Source organism: Schistocerca americana, chromosome 2 (genome assembly GCF_021461395.2).
Source record: "Schistocerca americana isolate TAMUIC-IGC-003095 chromosome 2, iqSchAmer2.1, whole genome shotgun sequence".
Taxonomy (NCBI): Eukaryota; Metazoa; Arthropoda; class Insecta; order Orthoptera; family Acrididae; genus Schistocerca; species Schistocerca americana.
Window position 1 is genome coordinate 370,728,418 of NC_060120.1, and position 26,905 is coordinate 370,755,322.

The 26,905-nt window shown below is 39.1% G+C and overlaps 1 protein-coding gene across 4 annotated transcripts in view; it reads left to right on the plus strand.

Moving 5' to 3' along the window:
* The window catches only part of LOC124596381 (prominin-like protein), a 527,082-nt gene extending 500,393 nt beyond the window's left edge, over positions 1-26,689 (plus strand). For all 4 annotated transcript variants that reach the window (XM_047135497.1, XM_047135496.1, XM_047135495.1 and 1 more), the window contains one exon: positions 24,947-26,689. In XM_047135497.1, coding sequence (XP_046991453.1) covers positions 24,947-24,965 — 19 coding nt within the window. In that variant the 3' untranslated portion in view covers positions 24,966-26,689. The remainder of the gene's footprint in view (positions 1-24,946) is intronic.
* The last annotated feature ends 216 nt before the right edge of the window (positions 26,690-26,905 follow it).

Here is a 26,905-nt window from a genome sequence, read left to right on the forward strand (position 1 = left end):
TTTACAATACATATGTATACTAGACAATACATTGTATACAAACAGTGTCATGTGTTAAGTACGCGAAAAAATTCATAGCAAGGACTGTGTTATAGCGTCACACTCCCATTTGTGTTTTCTCTATTTGCATACCTTTGAGCATGTCAGCAACCTATTGATCAGCTGAACAATTCTATAGAGATGGACAAATTGAACTCTCAGATGTGATCTTTCTACAGTAGGCACATGCCCGTGGCAATCATTCAGAAGCCTTATGAGCTGAATATTTGCAATGAGTGCAGCACACTTCAGAAATGAATGCATATGTAGTGGAGTTTACCCTGGTGGAAGATTGAACAAATTGATGGACTCTTTGTTCAGAAGCAGGAGTTGTAGAGCCTCCCTTAATGTACTTGGTGAAGCATACTTCACTTCAGCATCTACCTGTGAGATCAGTCCCATGAACGAATACATCTGTATAGTGAACTTTTTCTTTGTCAAGTAGTACTTCTGTCCTTTCATTATTCCCCCCCACCCCCACCAGTACATATGTACGACGACATGACACAGCACTAAGCGAGGTACTGCAGTGGTTAGCACAATGGACTTGTGTTTGGGAGGACGATGGTTCAAACCTGTGTCCAGCCTTACTGATTTAGGTTTTCCTTGATTCTTAAATTGCTTCAGGCAAATGCTGGGATAGTTCCTTTGAAAGGGCATGGCCAATTTCCTTCCCCATCCTTCCCTAATCCAATGGGACCAATGAGCTCACTGTTTGGTTCCCTCCCCTAAACCAACCAATCAAGACACAACTCTTATTCAGTCAACAAAGTCCTCTAAATCCTCTCCAGAATTCTGGGACAGAAAGGAAAGTTTGTCCCTATAGCAGCGAATGCAATGCTTATTTTCATATCTATCCACTAACCCTTCGGCTAGGATGTCAAATGTCTTGGTATTTATGATTTCTTCCACAGAATTTACATAAATATGAGTCTCTTGTTGTAAGTTCAGGTTGGCAGTTCCTACCAATACCTTGGCACTCAATGTGGACAGTTTCCCTACATCCATTAAATTTAGAATGAAAGTGTGGAATTTTTTTATGGTTTATTTGTGAAGGTGGGTACCAGCAAACCCATTGCAAATTCAGTTACAGGGTGGGATTGAACCAGCTGTGAGAATGCCAGAAATGGGGAAGCGAGGCTAGCTGTGAGCACAGCGCTGCTTTGTGGCGTCACATTTACTAATGTCTCATTACGGCACCTTTGCAGGTCTTCATTTTTCACCCAAAGCTGCTCCAGCCTTGCTTGCATTTGGGGATCCATCTCCAGCTATCCCTGTGACCTGTTGGTGCGCACCTCTTTAAACTACACACATAAAAACAAACAAAAAGTCTTCAGCTGTGCTTCTTAATAATAGTTCTCATGCCATCAAATTATGTGGTGTCTTCTTTCTAAAAGCGATTTACATTTGTTGATTGATGAATGGCATGACAGCATCAGATAGTGACACAGTGGCTGCGCCTAGTGTCTGAGTGGTGCTAGGTCATCGTACCTACGATGTCATCTTGTGCGGGGCACCCGCAATCTTGTGCAGGGGCTGCTGCAATGTGACCTTGTGAGTGGGCAGCAGAATCAGTGAGGAAGTTTGGAAGTCCTCGTTCAGAAGCGGTGGCAGTGGCAGTGGATCTGGAAAGACTGCAGTGGGAAGCTTTGACTGACTGCACTAAGCACTTGTCAGTTACATCACAACATGGATCCAGACAGCCCCCCATGCCTGCACTTGTGGTTTGGTAATGGGTCATCTAAAAGCTTAAACAGGAAGAATTTTGACCCCACTCCTGACACCAGTTTGTACACCCTACTCAGGGGTGTAGCCTGGATTGGAAAGCAGTGTGGGCTTGTATTGTAGTTATACAGTACTTTGGTTTTAGAAAAGAAACTTTTCCAGTTTATTTGCTTGTAGGCATTACTGGTGAAGATTGTCAGGGGATGAGAGAAGATAAGTCCAGCAGCCCCAGAGCCATCTCAAAAGAGAAGGGATATTGCCAAGGAAAAGAAACTTAGCCATTTAATGTCTGCTGTGGGTGGCCATGGCACAGAACAGATGAGAGAGAGTTTTTTGGCCGCAGCTCCGAGAGTCCTCAGTCTCCCAAGTCAGGTGATTTGTGGGATGTGATTTTATTGGCAAGGCTGCTTTGCTAATGTCGATTCGGTCAGTTCTGGCATGAACTGGTTGATCATTGTTGCATCGGTGATAAGACTGTGGAAGCAAAGGCACCCTCTTTGTAAAATTTAAATAGCAAATAATTCTTGCATTTGGAGCCTTGAGGTGCTTTGTATATTTAGTTTAATTTTTATGGTATAACATACACTGATTGGCTGTCCTTTCGCCCGTTTGACAGTATTCTACATAATTTTAATTTTATTGTCTGCATTACTAATTTCTGTTAAGACACATGCTGTTCTTCTTGTCTGGCAGGTAGGGCAATAATGCCTCTAGATTTTTCGTAAATAGCTGAATGATTGCTAGAGGGTTACAATTACCAGAGACTATTACAGTTGTCAGAGAAGTAGTCTGCTGTAACAGTTCATAAGCACATCTTTTTAGGTTCCAATATACGCAAAAACTGTGCTTTAAATATTTTGCTTTGTGTCCAACTTTTACATATGTTGCAGCACCTCCTTTTTCCATGTTAACTCTATGTGAAAGTGACGCTTATCTTTAATCCCTGATGCCTAACTTCTTCCTCACTGTGTTGTTTTCAGGGAGGCATATTATATCAATCACTTCAGAATTTTTCACATCTTCTAGATATACATCCATCTTACTTTTCAGCTCTCTAATGCTTCAATTGGAACAATTTTTATTTATTTATTTATTTTTTATAACTTGTGGCCCTATTGTGTTCCAATTTGTTTCAAGTTTTTTGGTCTGTAACCTGCCTCTATGTATTAACTTTATAATAATATAATAAATTACAAAACATAGCAAAATCTGACATTGGCTAGGATTGTGGAAGTGTCCATGATTTTTGTGACATTACGGTATGGCTTTTATTGTACACTAAAATGTTAAATTCAGTGAGGAAGATCGCCTCTAAAACCAACTAACGATTCCATATTCAGTGTGCTAGCAGTACACACTCATTAATCTTCACATACACATAACAAGAAAGATCCATGAAATATGGAAAAATTGTGATCTAAATTTGAAAACATTATGGCAAAAATCTCCCAAGAAGACATACAATTTTAGTGGGATACTGTAATGCACAGACTGACAAGGAAAAAGGACACTAGAAAACTGTAGACAAGTATCCTGCCCATAACTTCAAAAATATAGAGAGACTGAGACATTCCATACTGCGCCAACAAAACAACTGAAAGACCATGTCAGCTTCCTTAGAAAAATAACCCAGGAAGCCAAAGACCTGTTGAAGCTCTATAGAAGAGAAAGGGACCTACCAGGTCGATCATACAGCTGTCTCCTCCTACAGAAAGAAATACAGGATGTCCGAGTCCATCAAGGCACAAACATAGATGAGATTATTATTTAACAGGGACTAAAGTGAAACTCACCCTGATGAAAAGCTACTCAACAGAAGCACAGTTACTGAAATTTGACACATAAAAGATCATATAAACAAATTTGAAAGAGGAATAGGGTAAGCAAAAGGCAGACACTGGCGAAAAAGAGGCTAAAGAATTAATGCCATTGAAAAAGAATGTGAAGTCCTAACAGTGGGACTCAGAATGTGAAAAAGCACTGTACAAATGACAAAGCTGTCCTTAAGAGTAAAAGGGGGTGGTGTGCAGAAAATAAAAACTCTTTTACAAGATGAGGAGGTAGTTGCAAAAAAACCATTGTGCAAAACAAGAGGAAGTATGTAAAGGAACAGTTGGATTCCACTGAAGAAACTTCTTGTAATTACAATGCAAGAGACATATACAGTCAGCTTTTGCAGGAGGGATTCATGGATATTGCAACGCATACTCATCAATCACGAAAACTCAGTAATTGGAACGATACTGTCTGACCTCGACTTTCTGAACCCATGTCAAGATTGTCTCAAAACATTCCCACCTCAATTCATTCAGAATCCTCACCGTCTACACAAGTGCAACTCCAAACACAGTTCTTAGACTAAAAAGCAGTATGGCATTAGGAGAAGACGGAATTACTTAAGAATCTTTGACAGAACTCCCTCAAAGAAGTCACTCAAATCTTTACAGAAATCTGGCATATGGGGAAACTTCCCAGTGAATGAAAATGTGCTCTCAGTAATACATTGCATGAGAAGGTAAACAAAAGAAGTACAGGGTGTACATAAAGTCTGGGAACACTTTCAATTATTTATTAAACAAGAACCAAACATTGTACAGATATCATACATAAGTCATTTTGAAGAGAAACGCTGAAAGGTGCCCCCCACCCCCTCCTGGTTTTATCGACATAACCGCGTACACTATTAAGATGGCGGCACATTCTAATGTTATGGATGGCACTGAGGAAGAACTGTTATACCTTGACCATTTAAATCATGACACTATGTTGGAGTGAAGGGGAAACCTTTTTGAAGACTTTAGTGACAGGAAGTTTGAAGAGAGATTTCATCTGTTGAAAGAAACAGTGTAACAATACCAGAGGAGAAAAGTTGCTACTCACCATATAGCGGAGATGCTGAGTCGCGATAGGCACAACAAAAAGATTCACACATTTAAAGCTTTCGGCCATTAAGGCCTTTGTCAGCAGTACACACACACACACACACACACACACACACACACACACACACACACACACAAAAGCAACTTGCACAGACGTCTGCAGTCTCAGAGAGCTGAGACTACCTCTCGTCGTGCCCTGAATTGAGGGAAATGTCCTGACCACTATCCTTCACACCCCTCCTATCATGGTATTTTGCCATCCACCGAACCTACACACTATACTAGTCCATTCTTACACAACCCCTGCTCCCAATCCCTGACCTCATGACTCATACCCCTGTAATAGACCTAGATGCAAGACCTGTCCCATACATCCTCCTACCACCACCTACTCCAGTCCGGTCACTAACATCACCTATCCCATCAAAGGCAGGGCTACCTGTGGAACCAGTCATGTGATTTACAAGCTAAGCTGCAACCTCTGTGCTGCATTCTATGTAGGCATGACAACCAACAAGCCGTCTGTCCGCATGAACGGCCACCAACAGACTGTGGCCAAGAAACAAGTGGACCACCCTGTTGCTGAACACGCTGCCAAACATGATATCCCTCATCTTAATGACTGCTTCACAGCCTGTTCCATATGGATCCTTCCCACCAACACCAGCTTTTCTGAATTGCGCAGGTGGGAACTTTCCCTGCAATACATCCTATGTTCCTGTAACCCTCCTGGCCTCAACCTTTGTTACTCACTGTCCTTACCCATCCAGCCCCCTCCATGTTCCCATTCCAGCACTACACAGCTGTCATTTCACCCCCACACCCAGTCTTTTAATTTCTTTTATTTCTCTCCTTTCCACTACTTACCCCCTCCCCCTCCACACCTTCTCTCCTGCCCTCCATCTAAACTGCAACACTTGACTGTTCTCCACTCCCACCATACTATCCCTCCCCCTCCCTGCCCCAGCCTGCCTCCTCCTTACCAGGCCTTAATGGTCGAAAGCTTTAATTGTGTGAATCTTTTTGTTGTGCCTATTGCGACTCAGCATCTCTGCTATATGGTGAGGAGCAACTTTCCTTCTCTGGTGTCGTTACATTCCATCCTGGATTTTCCACTGTTTGAAAGAAACAGTGTGGTGGTTATTAAACCAAATTAATGATAATTTAGAACTTCCTGCTGATTGGAATAACCCTATTTTGCCGTTGAACAGATTTTTGATTACCTTAAAGGCATATGTAGCAGGTGCATTCAACATTCTTATTGGGGACAATAGTAATATACAATGTACAACAGCACAACAAATCATCAGTGATGTGTCAGACATCAAGCAGCAATGTCTCCTCGCTTTATAAGATTTCCTACGAGAGAAGAAGTGTACTCTTGTGACATATGGTATTAGTGAACTGGACTGATTTCCTGGTTTTCTTGGTACCTTTGATTGTACCCATATAAGAATTCAGTCTTCTGGAGGACATAATGCAGAACTTTTCTGCAATAGGGAATCATATTTTTCCTTTGACTATCAAACCATTAGTGATCACAGTTTGTTAATAAGAAATATTGTCCCTCAGTGGCCGGGCTCTGGGTACTTTGAGAAATTGGGCATTCTTTTTGTGGCAAAGAGAGCATGTGAAGTCACTCACCAGCGATTGTCCATGCAATTTCATGTTTACTAACATCTTTGCATCGCCAGGGCACATTCCAGTGTAATGTACAGAGTTTACCGCTGTCAAATGGATGATTGGCTGATGACAGTTTGGCGACTGGCGATTAACGTTAGTGCACAGCAGAAACATTTTAAACACGGTTTACTTTTAATCATGATTGCAGGATCTTGGTTATCATGCTTTTTTACTGGGTTTGGTGCACTGTGCCATTACAGATTTATGGACAGCCCTGCAGGATCCATGGTGTCAGTTCCCTCCAGCACTACTTCAGACATTAGTCGAGTCCATGTTGTGTTGTGGCACTTCTGCGTGCTCACGGGGGCCTACACGATAATAGGCAGGTGTACCAGTTTCTTCGGCTCTTCAGTGTACAACGAAATATTGCTTCAGAATAAAATTCTACAAAACAAAAGGAGAAAACAAATCCAGCCTCATAGAAGACATGTGAAATAGGTTATTAAAATTTTGTTAACACATCCAGAGCCGTCCGACAACAAGACTTGACCACAAAATTTTAACATATAAGGAAAACACTGAAGACTATATCCTGTATTCAATAATCTGAGAAGTACAGAAATAAATTCTTCAAGTGTTTTAGATGGAAATGTTTAGTGACAATAAATTGACAGTTGAAAAGTGCAATTAGAGAAACAACAACAAAATTACCTGAATAAAGAAAATATAATTCAACAATGTAGGAAAAGACAGATTGCCACTCACCGCATGAAGACATGTTAAGTTGCAGACAGGCATAATCCAAAGACACTTACATAAAGCTTTCGACCACAGCCTAAATCAGCAAAAGAGAGACACACACCATTCATACATACCATTGTGTATGAATGGTGCATGCATCTCTCTTACTGATGAAGGCTGTGGCCGAAAACTTAATGTAAGTGTCTTTTAATTGTGCCTATCTGCAACTTAACATGTCTTCTTTGCGGTGGGTGGTGATCTGTCTTTTCTTTGCAGTGGGTAGTGATCTGTCTTTTCTTTGTGGTGGGTGGTGATCTGTCTTTTTCTACATTGTTGATATTCCTACTTGGAGTTTCCATTGTTTGAAAATGAGTTGCGTTGATACTCAGAGAATTTAATCATACAGCTTCGTTATCCAGTATAGTCCAATCACGCAACAACAACAATACCTCGGAATCACAGCACACATTGTTTTGGTTGAATAAAATTTATAAGCAGCCATCTGTTTTTCAATATGAATTTATTTGTGTGTCAACAAAAAGTACTCGGACATTGTAAAATTCTTACTTCGTAGTTTTCCCATGGACAGTTTATTTGGCTTGTGCAAAGGAAACTTGCAGATATGCTACTAATAACTGTTTCAGTAGACAGTTATTTTGGCTTCAGGTTTTATCTACAGAAAAATTATTGTGCTTAGCTAAACAGGAAAGTTTGTAAAATTTGGTTTACCCATTGTTTTGCGAATTACATTAAAATACAAAAATTTAAGCATTACAGTCAGTGCTCTAGAAATGATCAGCATAGGATCAGGCAGCCTAGTCAGGTAATTCAGCTGCAGAGTTGTTTGTCTGTGGTGCACAAGAAGTTACTTGAAACTTAAGAAATCGTTTGATAAACTAATATAGAAGACAAAAGAAGTTTTTTCATTGTCATGCAGTTCACATAGTATATATGTTATAGATGGTTAATGTGTGCCCACTTGTGTGACTAAATGTTTCAGTCTTTTACAGTCTAAGGAACAAATTTTATATGAAGCTGCCAAGCAAGACTCTTTCTACTGTTATTACTGCATATTACAATGAATGCCGAAGTTGTACAGTGACATCTCCAACATGAGTTTTGTCCACAATTTCACTAAATAGGGTGCTTTGTTCTGCAGAAACTCTCTTTTATAAACACTAGTATAAAAATACTCACCATACCTCAAAGGCATTATTACAAATATTGTAATTAACACCCCTATCAAGTATTAGCCTCGAGTGAGCGATCCAAACTAGTAACTTATTCATTTATTTTCTGAGTTAGTTCAGTGGGAATGTATGCAACACTGCAGGTTTTGATTATGTAGCAAAGAAGGAACAGTATAACCTATCAAAAATTGGGTAGAAAATTGATGATAAACAGATATTTCTTAGCAAGAGAAAGTGATTCTTAATATATCATTGGGTCCACCATCACAGTAATCAATTTTTGGAGAAGCTTAAGAGTCGTAAGTGAACAAGTTTTATGGTTACTGTATTTATTGTGTGTTGGTCTAAGAAATTCAACATGTATTGAGCACATCTGATCATCCACATTTGCAACCAACATCTGTCTTTTTCTATTTCTCTCATTTTGTCCTTGGCGCAACTTCACAATGAGGTGACAAAAGTCAAGGGATAGTGATATGCACATACAGTGATGGTGACAGTATCACATACACATCATGTAGAAGGGCAGAGCATTGGCGGAGCTGTCATTTGTACTCAAGTGATTGTGGCCATATGACAGGAATTATCAGACTTTGAACACAGAATGGTAGTTTGAGCTAGATGCAGGGGACATCCCATTCTGGAAATCGTTAGGGAATTCAATATTCTGAGATCCACAGTGTCAAGAACGTATGGAGAACACAAAATTTCAGGGATTACTTCTCACCATGGACAACACAGTGGCTGATGGCCTTCACTTAACCACTGAGAACAGTGGCATTTGCATGGGGATATCAGTGCTAACAGACAAGCAACACTGTGTGAAATGACTACAGAAATCAATGTGGGACATACGGTGAACATATCCGTTATGACAGTGTGGCGAAATTTGGTGTTAGTGGGTTGTGGCAGCAGATGATGGATGCAAGTGCCTTTGCTAACAGCATGACATCACCTGCAAGGCCTCTCCTGGGCTTGTGACAATATTTGTTGGCCCTTAGATGACTGGATCATGGCCTGGTCCAACGAACCCCAATTTCAGTTGGCAAGAGCTTATTGTAGGGTTTGAATGTATTGCAGACCCCATGAAGCCATGGACCCACATTGTCAACAAGGCACTGGGCAAGCCGATGGTGGCTCCATAATGGTGTGGGCTGTGTTTATATGCAATGGCATGGGTCCTCCGCTCCAAGTGAAGTGGTCATTGACTGGAAATGGTTATGTTTGGCTTCTTGGAGACCATTTGCAACCATTCATGGACCTTATGTTCCCAAACAAAGATGGAATTTTTATGGGTGATAATGTGCCCTGTCACTGGGCCACTATTGTTTACCATTGGCATGAAGAGCATTTTTGACAATTCAAGCAAATGATTTGGCCACCCAGATTGCACGACATGAATCCCATCAAATATTTATGGGACAAAATCCTGCACTGGCAACACTTTTGCAAATATAGATGGCTATAGAGGCAACTTGGCTCAGTATTTCTGCAGGGGACTTCCTACAACTTGTTCAGTCCATGCCACAATGAGTTGCTGTTCTACACTGGGCAAAAGGAGGTCTAGCTGATATTAGGAGGTATCCCATGACTTTTGTCGGCTCAGTGTACTTACATAAGTTGCTCAATGACATTTGTGCATGCCCAAATTCAGTTGACACACAATTGACTACTCCATAACTAGAATTTTGGCTAAAATATGTGGAAACAGCAGCTGAAGGTGCAACTGCATTTAGAACCATCATGTCACTTTAGTTTCATGTGGTACTTGGCTTTACTCTAAGCTTATTTTTACCTTGTGTATCATATTGCTTGGGAGGTTCATCTAGCATCTGTTAGCACATAATATTCTTTATGGAGATTAGTACATAAAGGGTGTGCATTTGAACTGAAAAGAATTTTCACAGTGCCTATCCTAGCATTTTCTTTAAGCAAATTATGAAAGAAACTAAACCTGAATGTTTGGATGGGAGAAGAGTACCATTGTTACCTTTTATTTCAGTTTATTGTTCACTCTTAGTTAGAACTAATTATCTTCAATATTGTTAGGCCAAAGATCTTGCTCTGCACCCACACATACAGCTCAGTGCCTGATTTATTATTATTTGTTAGCTGCCATGTGTCACTGGCATTCTGGACATACAAAGATGAGCTACTGAGATTGCCCGAAGACATTAATATTGTTTCACTACTTCCACAGTTTTGTAACACTTACTGCGCATTTTGAGGAGTTTTCTTTCATGCGTGATGAATTCAATTTGTAGGAAATAATGTTCATATTTTGATACTAGTTAATGTACAGATATGGACTCTAAGCTAAGTGACAGCTCCAAACAAATTACAGTCCCAGACTTTTCCATATTCCTCATGTTGGCAGGTATGCCTATACACTGTTTGGCTTCTGGATTAACTTGCACTTCATGTTATGATTCGTGAAGAAAATTTTCTCATATTGTTTGGAAAATTTAAATGAAAATTTTTTTTTTTTTTTTAAATTTCTTACATCTACTAACATGCATGCTGACTCAAAATCATGCAGAATATGAATATTTTCATTTGTAGAAGATCATATTCAAGTTCTGATATTGGTAAAAGTATAAATATGGACTCTCATCCAGGTGACAGCTCCAAACAAATCACAGTCCCAGACATTTTCCATATTCCCCGTGTTGGCAGGTATGTCTATACACAGTTTGGCTTCTGTATTAACTTGCACTTTATGTGATGACTTGTGAAGAAAATTTCTCATGTTGTTTGGAAAATCTAAATGAAAAAAAAAAAAAAAAAAAAAAATATATATATATATATATATATATATATATATATATATATATATATATATATATATATATTTTCTTTTATTTCTTACATCTACTAACACGCATGCTTACTCAAAATCATCCAGAATATGAATATTTTCATTTGTAGGAGGTCATATTCAAGTTCTGATGTTGCTAAAAGTACAAAAATGTATTCTCATCCTGGTGACAGCTCCAAACAAATTACAATCCCAGACGTTTTCCATATTCCCCGTGTTGGCAGGTACGTCTATACACTGTTTGGCTTCTGGATTAAGTTGCACTGTATATGATAATTCGTGAAGAAAGTTTTCTCATATTGTTTGGAAATTCTCAATGAATTTTTTTATTTTTATTTCTTACATCTACTAACATGCATGCTAACTCAAAATCATCCAGAATATGAATATTTTCATTTGTAGGAGGTCATATTCAAGTTCTGATATTGGTAAAAGTACAAAAATGTATTCTCATCCAGGTGACAGCTCCAAACAAATTACAATCCCAGACATTTTCCATATTCCTCGTGTTGGCAGGTATGTCTATACACAGTTTGGCTTCTGTATTAACTTGCACTTCATGTGATGACTTGTGAAGAAAATTTTCTCATGTTGTTTGGAAAATCTAAATGAAATATGTATATATATTTTCTTTTATTTCTTACATCTACTAACACGCATGCTTACTCAAAATCATCCAGAATATGAATATTTTCTTTTGTAGGAGGTCATATTCAAGTTCTGATATTGCTAAAAGTACAAAAATGTATTCTCATCCAGGTGACAGCTCCAAACAATTTACAATCCCAGACGTTTTCCATATTCCCCGTGTTGGCAGGTACGTCTAGACACTGTTTGGCTTCTGGATTAACTTGCACTGTATATGATAATTCGTGAAGAAAGTTTTCTCATATTGTTTGGAAATTCTCAATAAATTTTTTTTATTTCTTACATCTACTAACATGCATGCTAACTCAAAATCATCCAGAATATGAATATTTTTATTTGTAGATCATATTCACATTCTGATACTGGTAAAAGTACAAATATGGACTCTCAGCCAGGTGACCGTTCAAAACAAATTGCAATCCCAGGCATTTTCCATATTCCCCGTGTTGGCAGGTAAGTTTATACACTGTTTGGCTTCTGGATTGTTTGCACTGTATATGATAATTTTTGAAGAAAATTTTCCTGTATTGTTTTGGAAATTCTAAATGAAAAAAAATATATAATATAATTTTTCCCACGTGGAATGTTTCCTTCCATTATATATATATATATATATATATATATATATATATATATATATATAAATAGAGGGAAACATTCCATGTGGGAAAAATATATCTAAAAACAAAGATGATGTGACTTACCAAACGAAAGCGCTGGCAGGTCGATACACACACAAACATACACACAAAATTCTAGCTTTCGCAACCAATGGTTTCTTCGTCAGGAAAGAGGGAAGGAGAGGGAAAGACAAAAGGATGTGGGTTTTAAGGGAGAGGGTAAGGAGTCATTCCAATCCCGGGAGCGGAAAGACTTGCCTTAGGGGGGAAAAAAGGACGGGTATACACTCGCACACAAACACACATCCAGACATATTCAAAGACAAAGAGTTTGGGCAGAGATGTCAGTCGAGGCGGAAGTGCAGAGGCAAAGATCTCCGCTAATTTCAAGTTGCCGCCACTCATACCTCATCTGTCATTCAACAACATCTTTGCCTCTGCACTTCCGCCTCGACTGACATCTCTGCCCAAACTCTTTGTCTTTGAATATGTCTGCTTGTGTCTGTATATGTGTGGATGGATATGTGTTTGTGTGCGAGTGTATACCCATCCTTTTTCCCCCTAAGGTAAGTCTTTCCGCTCCCGGGATTGGAATGACTCCTTACCCTCTCCCTTAAAACCCACATCCTTTCGTCTTTCCCTCTCCTTCCTTCTTTCCTGATAAGGCAACAGTTTGTTGCGAAAGCTTGAATTTTGTGTGTATGTTTGTGTTTGTTTGTGTGTCTGTCGACCTGCCAGCATTTTCATTTGGTAAGTCACATCATCTTTGTTTTTAGATATATTTTTCCTACGCGGAATGTTTCCCTGTATTATAACTATATATATATATATATATTTTCTTACACCTACTAACATGCATGATGATTCAAAAACATCCAGAACTGTGGTAGAACAGATGGATAGTGGTGGCAACATCAGCATCCCACGTGTTCCTCTTGTTGAGAGGTAGGTGCTCCATTAGGTATGAAGGTAATTGAACCATTTGTACGAGGATGTGTTGAAAAGTAATGCCTCTGAATTTTTTTGTGAAAACTCTTAAAGCTATTTAAATAAAACAAAGTTTATGAACATTCTACATCTTTATTCCTCATGTCTACATATTTATTTATCAAAAAACAAAGATGATGTGACTTACCAAATGAAAGCGCTGGCAGGTCGATAGACACACAAACATACACACAAAATTCAAGCTTTCGCAACAAACTGTTGCCTCATCAGGAAAGAGGGAAGGAGAGGGAAAGGCAAAAGGATGGGGGTTTTAAGGGAGAGGGTAAGGAGTCATTCCAATCCCGGGAGCGGAAAGACTTACCTTAGGGGGAAAAAAGGACGGGTATACACTCGCGCGCGCACGCGCACACACACACACACACACACACACACACACACACACACACATATCCATCCACACATATACAGACACAAGCAGACATATTTAAAGACAAAGAGTTTATTTATCAATATAGTCACCCTGGTGACAAGCACATTTCTCCCAACAAAAGACCAGTTTGTTGATACCATCACTGTAAAATGTTTAGCTTTGTTGATGGAGCCACAACCTCACCTCTGCTTGCATCAATTCAGCACTATAAAAATGAATACCTCAAAGGTGTTCTTTATGTTTTGGAAACATGAAAATCGGATGGGACCAGATTGGGACTGTATGGAGGATAATCTATGACCGTGAACTAAGGCGTCCGAATATTGCAGATGTCGCAGTGCTCATGTGTGGTCTGGCATTGTCATGCTGAAGGAGAGGGTGCTCCATGTGTGGACAAACTCTTTGTGAAACTCAATTATAGCACGCCGTTTTTCATGTTGTGACATAGCTACATTACACACCTTTATGTTACATGTAGCAGTTTGGAGTTTTCCAGATGTGGAGGGTTGCAACTTGTCAGCAAAGCGAGAAAGTCAACCAAGGCGTGCCATGTAAAGCCTCATCCAATACTGAGAACAGAGTAAAAAATTTTGAGGCATTATTTTTCAACATTCCCTCATAATAAATTGTACAGTAGTTGTCCAGTGGAGAAGATTAAGACATATTTTATTACAAGCTCATTTTGGAAGTGAGGGTGGTTTGACTAACTGAAGTTTGATTAAATCAGTGTGTTACTTTTGACAGTTGAGAGCAAAGAGATTTCTGGATAGGCTATTCTGAATGCACCAGTCAGTTACCACTGACATTCAACACAATGTTCTACTGTTTAATGATTGCAAAGCAACAGGAAGATGCACTCTACTTGATGGTGTTATATGTTGGTGGGATAGAGGGAAGGCTGGCTTGCCATTGTGATTGCCAGAGCAACGGTGTCGTCTCTTTTTCCTGGGAGCTAAATGTCAGAAAGTCGAAAGTTATTTTAATGGAACAATAATGATAACCTCAGTTTATTTGTAGACATGGATCAAAACGGACACAGGAGTTCATAATTCCAAAGTGAAAATAATTTACAAAGGCTAGAGCCACTGCAGGGTGGTACATAAATGTGTGCAATAATAAACCAAGCATCAGGACCATTACTCCAGTAGGGTGAAGACTGTCTGTGAACCCATGGGCAAAGAATGAATGAATAAGTAAATAATGGATGTTGCCTGGTGGTATTTTTAAGATACGAGCTACCATTTAGAAATCATTAAATTAATGACATATACATAGACAGAGTAAGAAAGCTGCAGATTTCAGAGAGCTCTACGAAGGCAGATTTTAAAAGTACAGTGACTTTTCCAGTATAATGGAAGCAGTGAGCCCTGTTGGATGTTCACAAGCTGCCTTGATTAGAATCTCTTGGTAATGGATAAATAATACTAAAACTGCTGTTAGCAGAATGTTAGCCCTCCTTGTCTCATTCAAACTTATGAAATTTCCTTAACATACTTAATGAGTCATGTTTAGAGTTGGTTTGAAAATGTTGTATCCATTGAAATACTTGGGCCTTCCCACACATTGTTACACTTGACAGCACAAAAACTGGCTGCCCCTAAGAATTCTAAGTCCAGCCATCTGCACAGTCCGGCAACACTGTATGATGAAGAAGTGTCTGGAGGAACTGTTATCTTCCACTTGAGTTGTTACAGTTTTGTATCTGCTCATGTAAACATTGGACAATGCAGACAAAGAGTTGCTGGTTGAGTCCACTCATTCCTTTACCTTTTTTATCCACGTTTCGGCTGTCTGCTAAAGGTATCAATCAGATGAAACCTCAAAGATAATTTGCTTCAGTTTCTGACCCATCAGTAATAGCAATGCCGTCCAGAAAAGAGCTCATAGTTGCCACAAGGTCGGAACAGTTCATGGTAGTGTGTTTATTCACCCTAAAACGCCCACTGGTCCACTCAACACTCTCTGCCACCTGACCAGATGAATGTGGTGTGTTGTGGTGCATCTTGCGAAAGTTTCTATTCTCGCATTGCTAAGCACAAATTTGTTTCTTATTCTATGTTGATTTTCCGCACAAAATAACTTTGATAAACAGAGCAAACACTGTGCAGTATACAACATACTTAAGTTACAGCGAGGGTATTTATCAATTGTTGTTCTCTTAATTGAAGTTCTAGTGTAGGTCTTGAAGTTACAAATTGAATTTTGTATACTTGTATCTTATGAACATTGTTTAAGCATTATAAAATAGCCGCAAGTGGAAAAGGTTCACAATTTGTGAAATATTGGTAGCATTGGGTTTTTAATAAAGGGGTGAATGCAGCAGAGGCTCCTTGAAACATTCGATATTTGTGTGCAGGCAGATCACATCAAAAAAGGATTTTCTTGTGTCAAGAGAGATCATTCTGGCATGAAAAACTTTCTACCCTGAAGAAGTCTCAATAACTGATATGTGATGAAGGGTGACTATTTAACCTTCGTGTGACATTTGCATTCAATATCCAAAGTTCAGAAGTCAAGTGCAGGAGTACTGCAAGCTCTAATTCAAAGCAACAAAACCCAGAGGGATGACTATTATTGCATTTTTGTTTGAATGTCATCAGTTCGCTCATTGAGCATTATTGACAACAAATGTCAAGCACGATGGACACACCTCTGTGGAGGAGCTTTTAATATGCAATACCCTTTTTGTGCCCCCAGATGCAAAATATTATCTGTTCACACTGCCCTTTGATAGAGGAGAGATCTTTTGTTATGGCTCGGCCTTTCATTTCTTCTTAAGAAGTTAACATAAAGACATCATAATTCATCATCAATAACAATATTGCTCAGGAATGCTCAATTAGCAGACTGATGACGCTCAAACAAAAATGCAGTAATATTCACCCTTTGCTTTATATTATGCTGAATTAGAGGATCCAGTGCTCCTACACCCAGAACCTTGCCAGTTGAATGAAAATTTCACACAATTTTTTAAATGGTCACAGTTCATCACATATGCCAATCTTTGAGATTTCTTAAACGTGGAAAACTATTCCTGGCAGAAAGATCTTTCTTGAAACAAGAAAATCCTTTCATGACAAAGGAAAGCCCAGAATGGAATTCAACAATATTATGAAAAGGACAGTTGCTACACACCATATAGTGGAGGTGCTGAGTCGCAGATAGGCGCAAAAAAAAACATCATTGGAAAGTGAGCTTTCGCCAACAAAGCCTTTGTCAGAAATAGACAACATAAACATACACACTCATGCAAATGCAACTCGCACACACATGACCGCAGTCTCCGGCACTAAAGCCAGATCCAGGCAGCAGCGCATGGTGGGAGAGGCAACCAGGTGGTGGGGGTAAGGTGGAGGGGGAAGGATAACAGGGTAGGGGTAGGGGACAGTAAAGTGCTGCTGATGCGAGCATACAGGGACGAGGTGGAAAGAGGATAGGAGGGTAGAGCAGCTAGGTGCAGTAGGGAGGTTAGATTGGGGGGGGGGGAGGGGGTAGCGGAAAATGAGAGAAGTAGAGAGACTGGGTTCATTGGTGGAATAGAGGGCTGCATAGTGCTGGAATGGAAGTAGCTGCACAATTCAGAAAAGCTGGTGTTAATGGGAAGGATTCAGATGGCACAGGCTGTGAAGCAGTTGTTCAAAAGAAGAACGTCGTGTTCACAGGTGTGCTCAGCAATGGGGTGTCGAGCTGTTTCTTGGCCGCACTTGGTTGGTGGCCATTCATGCGAACAGACAGCTTGTTCGTTGTCATGCCCACATAGAAAGCAGCACAGTAGTTGCAGCTTAACTTGTAGATCACATGACTGTTTCACACGTAGATGATGATTCTGACTCGACTAGAATAGGTGGCGGTGGCGGTGGCGGTGGCGGTGGCGCTGTTGGTGAGAGGACGTATGGAACAAGTCTTCCATCTAGGTCTACTACAGGGATATGAGCCATCAGTCAAGGGGTTGGGAGCAGTGTTTGTGTAAGGATTGAGAAGTATATTGTGTAGGTTCGATGGATGGTGGGATACCATTGTGGAAGGTATGGGAGCGATATTGGGTAGGACATTTCTCATTTCAGGGCATGACAAGAGGTAGTTGAAACCATAGCAGAGAATGTAATTCAGTTGCTCCAGTCCCAGTTGGTACTGAGTCATGAGACAATGCTCCTCTGTGGCTGGACAGTGGGACTTTGTGCGGTGGTGGGTGTCTGGAAAGATAAGACAAGGGAGATCTGTTTTTGCACAAGGTTGGAATGGTAGTTACAGTCTGTGAAAGCCTCAGTGAAACCTTTGGTATATTTAGAGAGAAACTGCTCGTTACTACAAATGCGCCAGCAATGGTTGGCTAGGCTGTATGGAAAGGAGTTCTTGTTATGGAATGGGTGGCAGCTGTTGAAGTGGAGATTCTGCTGGTTGTTGGTAGGTTTGGTATGGACAGACACAGATGTAGCCTTCTTTGAGGTGGAGATCAACATCGAGGAAGGTGGCTTGTTGGGGTTAAGTAGGATCAGATAAAACAAATGGGGGAGAAGACGTTGAGGTTCTGTAGGGATGTGGATAGTGTGTCTTCACTTTTGATACGGATCATAAATATGTCATCAATGAATCTGACCAGCTGAGGGGGTTTGTGATACTGAGTGTTAAGAAAGGACTCCTCTGCATGGCTCATGAATAGGTTGGCATAGGAGGTTGCCATGCACTTGCCCACAGCCATACCCTGGATTTGGTTGTAGGTAATGCCATCAAAGGTGAAGCAATCATGGGTGAGAATGTAGTTGGTTATGGCAACAAGGGATAAGGTTGTTGGTTTAGAATCTGTTGGGCATTGGGAAAAGTAGTGCTCAACAGTGCTAAGGCCATGAGCATAAGGGACGTTAGTGTAAAGGGAGATGGCATCAATAGTGAGGCTTTCCCAATGCCCAATGGATTCCGAACGAACAACCTCCTTCCTAGTTGCCATGACAAACTATATCCTCTCACCCGCAATTACTTCTTTTTGAAAGACATTACCTCATAAACCAATTCAGGGTACGGCTATGGGCACCCAAATGGTACCAATCTATGTCAACCTATTCATGGGCCATCTAGAAGAATCCTTTCTAAACACCCACAACCCTGAACCCCTCACCTGGTTCAGATTCATTGATGACATGATCTGGATCGAGGGCGAGAACACCCTTCCATATTCCATTAGAATCTCAACACCTTCCCCACCATTCATTTCACCTGGTCCTACTCAAACCAACAAGCCACCTTTCTTTTGTTGATCTCCACCTCAAAGATGGCTACATTGGTACCTCTTTCCATATCAGTACCTCCATTTTGACAGCTGTCACCCATTCCATACCAAGAAGACCCTTCCATACAGCGTAGCCACCTGTAGCCATTGCATCTGTAGTGATGAGCAGTCCCTCTCGAAGTATACCGAGCGTCTCACTGAGGCCTTCACAGATCATAATTACCCTCCCAACCTTGTACAAAAACAGATCTTCCTTGCCTTATATTTCCTGTCACCCACCACCTCACAAAATCCCACCACCCTGCCACAGAGGAGCATCCTCTCACGACTCAGTACCACCTGGGTCTGGATCAAGTGAATTACATTCTCTACCAGGGTTTTCAATAACTTTCGTCATGCTCTTAAATGTGAAATCTCCTACTGAATATCCTTCCCACCCTTTCCACAGTGGTATCCTACCACCTACCAAAACCACACGTTATAGTTGTCCATCCCTACACAACCCCACTCATAGCCCCTTGCTTGATGGTTCATATCTCTGTAGTAGACCTAGATGCAAGACCTGTTCCGTATGTCCTCCCACCACCACCTACTCCAGTCCGGTCAGAAACATCACCTTCCTTTGAAACCAGTCATGTGATCCACAAGCTAAGCTGCAACTACTGTGCTGCTTTCTACGTGGGTATGATAACCAACAAGTTGTCTGTCCGCATGAATGGCCACCGACGAAGTGTGACCAAGAAACAACTCGACACCCCATTGCTGAGCACACCTGCCAACACGACGTCCTTCATTTCAATGACTGCTTCACAGCCTGTGCCATCTGGACCTTCCCACCAATACCAGCTTTTCTGAATTGTGCAGGTGGGAACTCTCCCTGTAATATATCCTACATTCCCATCAGCCTCCTGCCCTCAACCTTTGGTAGTCATCGTCCTTACCCATCTAGGCCCTTCCCTGTTCCCATTCCAGCACTACACAGCCCTCTGTTCCATCAACAACAACACACCCTCAGTCTTTTTACTTCTCTCCTTTTCTGCTAACCCCTTCCCTCCGCTCTCTGTCTAACCTAGCTGCCCTACCCTCTCTACAGCTCGTCCCTGTATCCTACCACAAGCAGTACTTTACTGTCCTCACCCCTACTATCACTCCCCTCTATGCACCAGCCTTCTCCTTATCCCTACATGGTTGCCTCTCCCATCATGCACTGCTGCTCGCGGTCCACCTTCAGTTGCCAGAGACTGTGGTCATATATGTGAGAATTGCATTTGTGTGTGTGTGTGTGTGTGTGTGTGTGTGTGTGTGTGTGTGTGGTGTTTATTTTTGATGAAGGCTTTGCTGGTTGAAAGCTCACTTTCTGACAGTTTTATGTTGTGCCTAACTGCGACTCAACACCTCCACTGTATGGTGAATAGCAATTGTCCTTTTCATAAAATCCTTTTCTGATGTGATTCGTGTGATAGCATTTGCTCCACACATGACACAAATGTTTCAAACTGCCTCTACTGCTTTTACCCTTCTATTAAACCAAAAGTGAACAATATGTTGCAAATGTTAGGCTTTTGCCACTTGTGACTCTATGTTATAATGACAATTGATGGATACAGTCACAGTAACTGATGCATATTCTGTTACTGCACAGTGTTCACTTGGTTTATTGTAGTTATTTTGTGGGGAAAGTCAAAACTACAATAACAGTTGATTTTTTGGTTACCAATGTGAGAGCCGAAATGTACAAGAGATGCACCACACCGCATTTTCTTGGTCGGACAGCAACTTGAGACAAGCAGCTGGTGGTAGGTGAGCCGTTGTTGGTAGCCACTGCAGAGCAAGCGTTCGAACAAAAACTGTTTTGATCTTGATGAACCCGTGAGCTCTTTTGTGGAAGGTTTTGCTATTGCTGGTGGGTTAGAAAATGAAGCTAGCAGTCAGGTGAAATGCAGTTAAAGAAATAAATTAATGTGTTGACTCTTTCAAGTACCTTAGCATCTACAATGTGCATTGTAGACAACAAGAAGAAATAGCACTCTAACAGTTACAGTGGAAGACAATACTTCCTCCGGACACTTCCTCATCCCAAGGTGTTGCCAGATCGTACAGATGGCTGGACCTGGAATTCAGAGGAATAGCCAATTTTGTGCTTTCAAATGAACGTTTTACTAAATACTTCATCAGCCCAGAACAGATGACCTATGTGTGTGCCCTTGCCATCAATAATTTCAGCAGGTGCAACAGCATCGCAGCTCAACCTTGGAACAATGAAAATGAGTTCCCTATTGACATATTCAGTTACCTGTTATGTCAGTATTGTACCTTTTCAACATGTTCATCATAGGATTATTAATTAGTAACAATGGTACAATGCTACATGGGCCTGTTAAGATACTGGGGTCATTAAAAAGGGCAATTTTTTTTTTCATAGGAAATGTGGTATTTTTTACTAGTGGAATGGACATCGCACAAGGACATTTAGTTTACAAATGTAAAGTCATAGACCATATCCTGATATCTAAAGAAATAAATGTGTGTGTGTGTGTACGTGGTGCCATCTGCAGGTTTATGCTAAGAATATGTTTAATCGTAGTGAAATTCAGCTGTTGCTCATACTTAAGATCACCCAGTGTGCCATTAATTAAGTGATCATAACTAGTAACTGATCAGTACATAAGACATAACAGATTTTAATGAACATGCTCTGCTGGAAACTTGGTACCCTTCGAATGGCTTTAATGTGCGTTTAATCTCGGTGAAACAGTTTTGGAAATTTTGTGTTATTTGCCATGGTAAAGGATGGACTCTCTTATTAGTAGGAAATGTAACTTTTTCATATGTTTTGTTTTTGAAGTTGTCTTGTATGTCATATGAAATTCGTAAAATATACTGCTACTGCTGAAGTGGGAAAAGCTTGAGAGTGGATTCATAATACACTATCAATTTCTGTAAAACATTGCATAAAATCAGTTAGTGTGAGATATAGTGCATTTTGTGTATTTCATAATCTTCCAAACTTGAAATCCACGTAGTTTAACAAGAATGATTAACTGGCCAACTTATCTAATTGAAATGCCTTTTGTTCAAATTAACACAGTTATGAACAGTATTTCTCAGACGTAGAAAATGTTGGAGGAGGGTTATGTACTCATGTGCAACATTTCACGGTAACTTCTTTTGTAAGTATATTCATAGAAACAAGCAGAATGTTGGAGCAAGCCGAATGTAAAAGGATTTGTACATAAAAATACTTAACTAATATTCCTGTGTGCTCTTCATAAACTTAACTAACCTTTGCATCATATTAACCTAGTATAATTCCCACTTTCTATCCTCTGTACTAACATGCATGAACCTTTGCTACATACAGGAAAGGTGAGGAAAAAAAATCTGTTACCTTGTCAAATTATTATAACAGCCAACCACCATATTTAGCTTTTGGAGATAATATCCACTATCCCCGGCTTCCTCGTGTCACCCTCAGTACTCAGGATTACGTAAAAGTGAGTATGCTAAGTTTCTTTGTATTTCTTATTAAGTCAATTCCTACTTTTCTTAGTGTTTTTATCCATTTCCAAGACATTTCTCATCTTGTTATATTAAGGTACTGGCCAGCAATAGTTTCTGCATTTAATGTTTTGGGAATTGTGTTTAGTACAGTTTATAACATGTTAAAACACACTCTTTCTTTGTGCTCAACTGAGACTGTGTGAGAGGAAAGAGGAACTGGGCAGGAGTGAGCTGAAGGGGGGCAGGGGGGTAAGCTGCAAGAGAGAGGGAAAAGAGTGTAGCAACAGGTGCACATAAGGAAAGTTGCATGTGGTACATGATGAAATAGTATAGGAGGCATGGTTTAGGAGGGAGCACAAGGTGTTGAATTGTTCAGTGCAATTCACTGAATCTGTGCCATTCTTCTGTATGGAAGGAAGATCACTTAACTACATAATGTTTGGATGTTCGTTGTGATCTATTTAAAGTAATTTAGTATTGCAGAACAATACCATAGCACTATTGTCACATGGTGAGTGCCCCAATAAAAGACTGTTGGGCTTGAAGCAATAGTGTTGTAGATATTTTGAAGAAAATGGGTGGAGTGTTTTGGCATAGTGCTATGAATATTTGCTACATTTTTCCCCTTATACTCAAGGGCACCCTGGTGAGTTGCAACAAGTCTAATCTTGCTTGGCTGCCTAAATGAGTGTATCCAGAGCCATTTATCATGAAATAATAAAACTATTTCGCCTTTTGTTGCTATTCTCCTTGCAATTGAAGTTGCTGGATGACTCTGGGTTCTAAGAACTTCCAGCGGAGTTCTACCTTCATGATGTTTTTTCCTCATGCTACTATTCAGTGTCAAAAAATACTGAAAATGTGAATATAGGAAGCATACACATGTATCTGAATGTTACCTGCCTGGCAGGAAAATATGTCCAAATCCCATTCTGACTATATCAGTTAGGCACCAATTATAAAGTGGTAGTATTGGTATGTTTGGCAATCAATAAATGCAGTCTTAACCGATATTTAGCAAGAAATGGTGCCACATTTCCTCCTCCTCCCTCACCCATCTTGCCCTTCCAGCACTAAGATCCTGTTTTTTGATTCTGATTTGTTTAATTGCATACTATAACCTATGACTGTTCTCAAAAATCTCTCTTTACAGAATCACAGTGATTGAAATGTGTGGATAGGTGGTTCCTAGTTTAGTTTAATGTTATGGAGAAATTTCATGTGGAAAGATTAACTTTGAGGTCACGGAAACAGCCAAAATTTGTACGCACATCTTTCATCAAAACATGTGCAGCCAGGTGGGGGTTGTGTAATGCTAGCTTTGCTGCAAGTCATGAAGTGATAGATGATTTCTTGTTTCAGTATTTAGAGAGGAAAATGAATGTTAACTGAAAAAGAAAAAAGTGTATCATATACTCTAATCACTGTGTTGCAATGTATTCTGTGGTTTAGTCATGATCATGAAGTTTTGCAAAGCTACACAATATGTTTACAAAATTGTAGTATAATGATATCTTTTACTAGTGGTCAGCTTGCATTTGTTTAATGCTATAATAGCTCCATTTTATAATTATAAATAATTTTGATAGCATTGCAAATATGTGAATATAAGAGCATGTTACAGAAAAAGTGGGTGCTTCAGGATTACAATTTCTTCTTACGCCTTCCCATCAGTTCCATTCCAATGTGTTAGATGGCAAAATTCACATTACATGTGCATCAGAATAGCTTGAACAGAAACTGGGGACTATTTATTCTCACAAAAAAGAAAATACAAAAAGGTCAAGTAATTACATATAGGGAAATACTGCCTTTCTGGACTGTTGCTTAAAGAGTTTTGTTCAGATGCACACTTCATTTTTCCAAAAAAAGGTCATGAACTATTGCTATTGAAATAAAAGGGAGCCTCTTTTTTGTATCTGATAGTTGGTGATACTGTTTGAAATATAACCACCATACCCAAATCTTCAACACAGCTTGCTGTGGTACTCCAAGTTTGTGGCTCGAGCAGACTGTAGATTTTTTTACTGCGGAACTTTCTGTTGACAGACACAACAGTGTCCCTAAATTGTTGATACCAAGGCACATTGCTCAGTTTACATGGCAATTATTTTCCATAATTCCTTCTAAATACACATTGTACTGTTGTAACAGATAAACATCTCGCATATTCCAACATAGAAAGCTCTCTTTTTGCTTTGGCATCTTGTCGAGGCACTGCACTCCTAATGACAACTGATGGCCACAGTGCAAACTTGATGAGTTTGTGGCTTTATTCATCCACCAATCATATTTGTACAAATAATTTTTGGAAAGTGTAGACCTTTGAAAATATATGAATCATTTATAGTAACCCAGTGTAAGAACAACTCTTTTACAGTAGCTCAATATCATAGAGATCACAAGATAAGATTTCTCAGTTTGGATTTTTATAGTAGTAATAATGCTCCTAGTACTACTACTACTAGTAGTAGTATTAATAATGGTAATAATAATACTCTTATATTTTACAGTAACTTAAATAGTTAATTGATCATATATTTCTCTGTTTTTTCAGTGACAGCAGCAGAAGATAAGCTGTACACACAAGAGAAAAACATTTTTAATTCCTGTGATTGTTTCATCCTCTGTAGCTCAAGTAGCTCCAGCTTTGTGGGCAGAGTGAGCACAATAAAGTCCATGTATCATTACTGTATTTTCAGAAGTTTTTAATATCTTATTGTTGCATTCAAAACTGTGATTCTGCAGGACATGCATTGCATTATTTTTAAAACATGAACAAAGTGATATGTACAAATTTGCCTCAGTGTAGCTGATAAATAGGATTAGTTAAATAAATGTTCTGAACTCTGAAATGAAATGTTAAATGTATGTTATATTTTAATGCATTGCGTGTTAATTTTCTTTTTATATATTTGAGGAAAACTGCTGATGGTGTATTTGCAGAAAATGAGTGTCTATGAAGTAAAATGGAGTAGCTGGAGAAAAAAAAAAATCTTGTCAACAAAGCACCAATAATCTTTACTGAACTTTTCAAGTGCTATAATGTTAAATTGTTTGACAACCTTTGAAATGTTCACATTTTCATGGCTAATAAATTCTGCTGAAGAAATAATTTTCAGAGTTCTGGCATGAAAACAAAAGAGAAGTAGTCATAGACAGAACATGCCACTTGAATAAAACATTCCTTTTGAATAGATAATAGTATTCATTTCCACATTCATTACCCATGAAACATAAACAGGGGATTTTCAACTGAAATAGGAAATTTATACTAATTTACCATGCCAGCAAATTATATCAGTATTATCATTTTATTTTGACCCACTTGTTAGTAACAAACCTCTAAACAACAGAAATTATTGTGCATTTAAAACTTAAGTCTGTGCCACTCATGTGAAGTACATACAATTTTGTATGACTGTTAAGTTCATTTCATCACATTTTTAAGTTGTAAAGCTTTTGACTATTAATATTCACTTAAGTGCAAAATAAATGTATTAATATAGCCATAGTCCACTGAAATCAGCCATTTTATTTTCAATGTATTTGAATTCAATTGCTCATAAATTTGTAATTTATTTGTTGTAACTGAGATCCATTTGTATACGTGGACCTTACAAGAGGTGTTGTTGGAATACATATTGTATTAAAGACTGATGACTGGAATGGGCATTTGAGTTTGCATCTTTTATGAAGTAATTATTAATCTTTGTGTTCCTTGCTGCTTGCAGTAAATTGTGATGAAATTCATATTGTACTTTCATAATAGTAAAGTCATTATGTGTTGCTATTTATGTTAGACATACAAGCCATATATCTGTGTGCACAAAGAGGATAGTGACAATATCTATTTTACCCTTGTACACAATGTGCCATTGATACTGAATAAACATTTATAGTTTTTTAAGACTAGTTATTAATGATATAGAATAGGTTTTGTTTGTATTTGTTGTTTCATGAGCATTTTAATGTTTTTGTTGAAAGCTGCTGACATAGTCAAACAGTTCTTGATGAAGTATCTGCTATTTTTTCAAAAACTGAAACAGTGAAATATAACTGTTTGTAGTCTTCATTATTCAGTTAAGATTGTTGGTGAAGACCCGTTATTTCAGTATTTTAATATTCCTCTGTGAGTAGTTTGATATTGCATCACATTAAATTCTGTTTTTATTAATAGATGCATGTCAAATGCAAGTGCAAACCAAAAAAGAAATTTGTTATTTTCTCATTGTATGAACTAATGAGAAAGTGGAAACTTAATATTTGATAAAAATACATAATCTACATTTTTTTGAAAGTTTGTTCTTATTTCACTACCTAATTCCTATTTCATCCCATTGTATTTGCAAATAGATAAGGGACTATTTGTGCTTGTTACCTGTGACAAATAATGACTACAGTGTTAGTTAATAGCAGTGTAAGTTAGTTTTATACAGAAGTCATCTTAATAGTACTATGTCATACGTAAGTGCAGCTACTTCTCCATTAATATTTTACCGCTCTTCATGGGAGT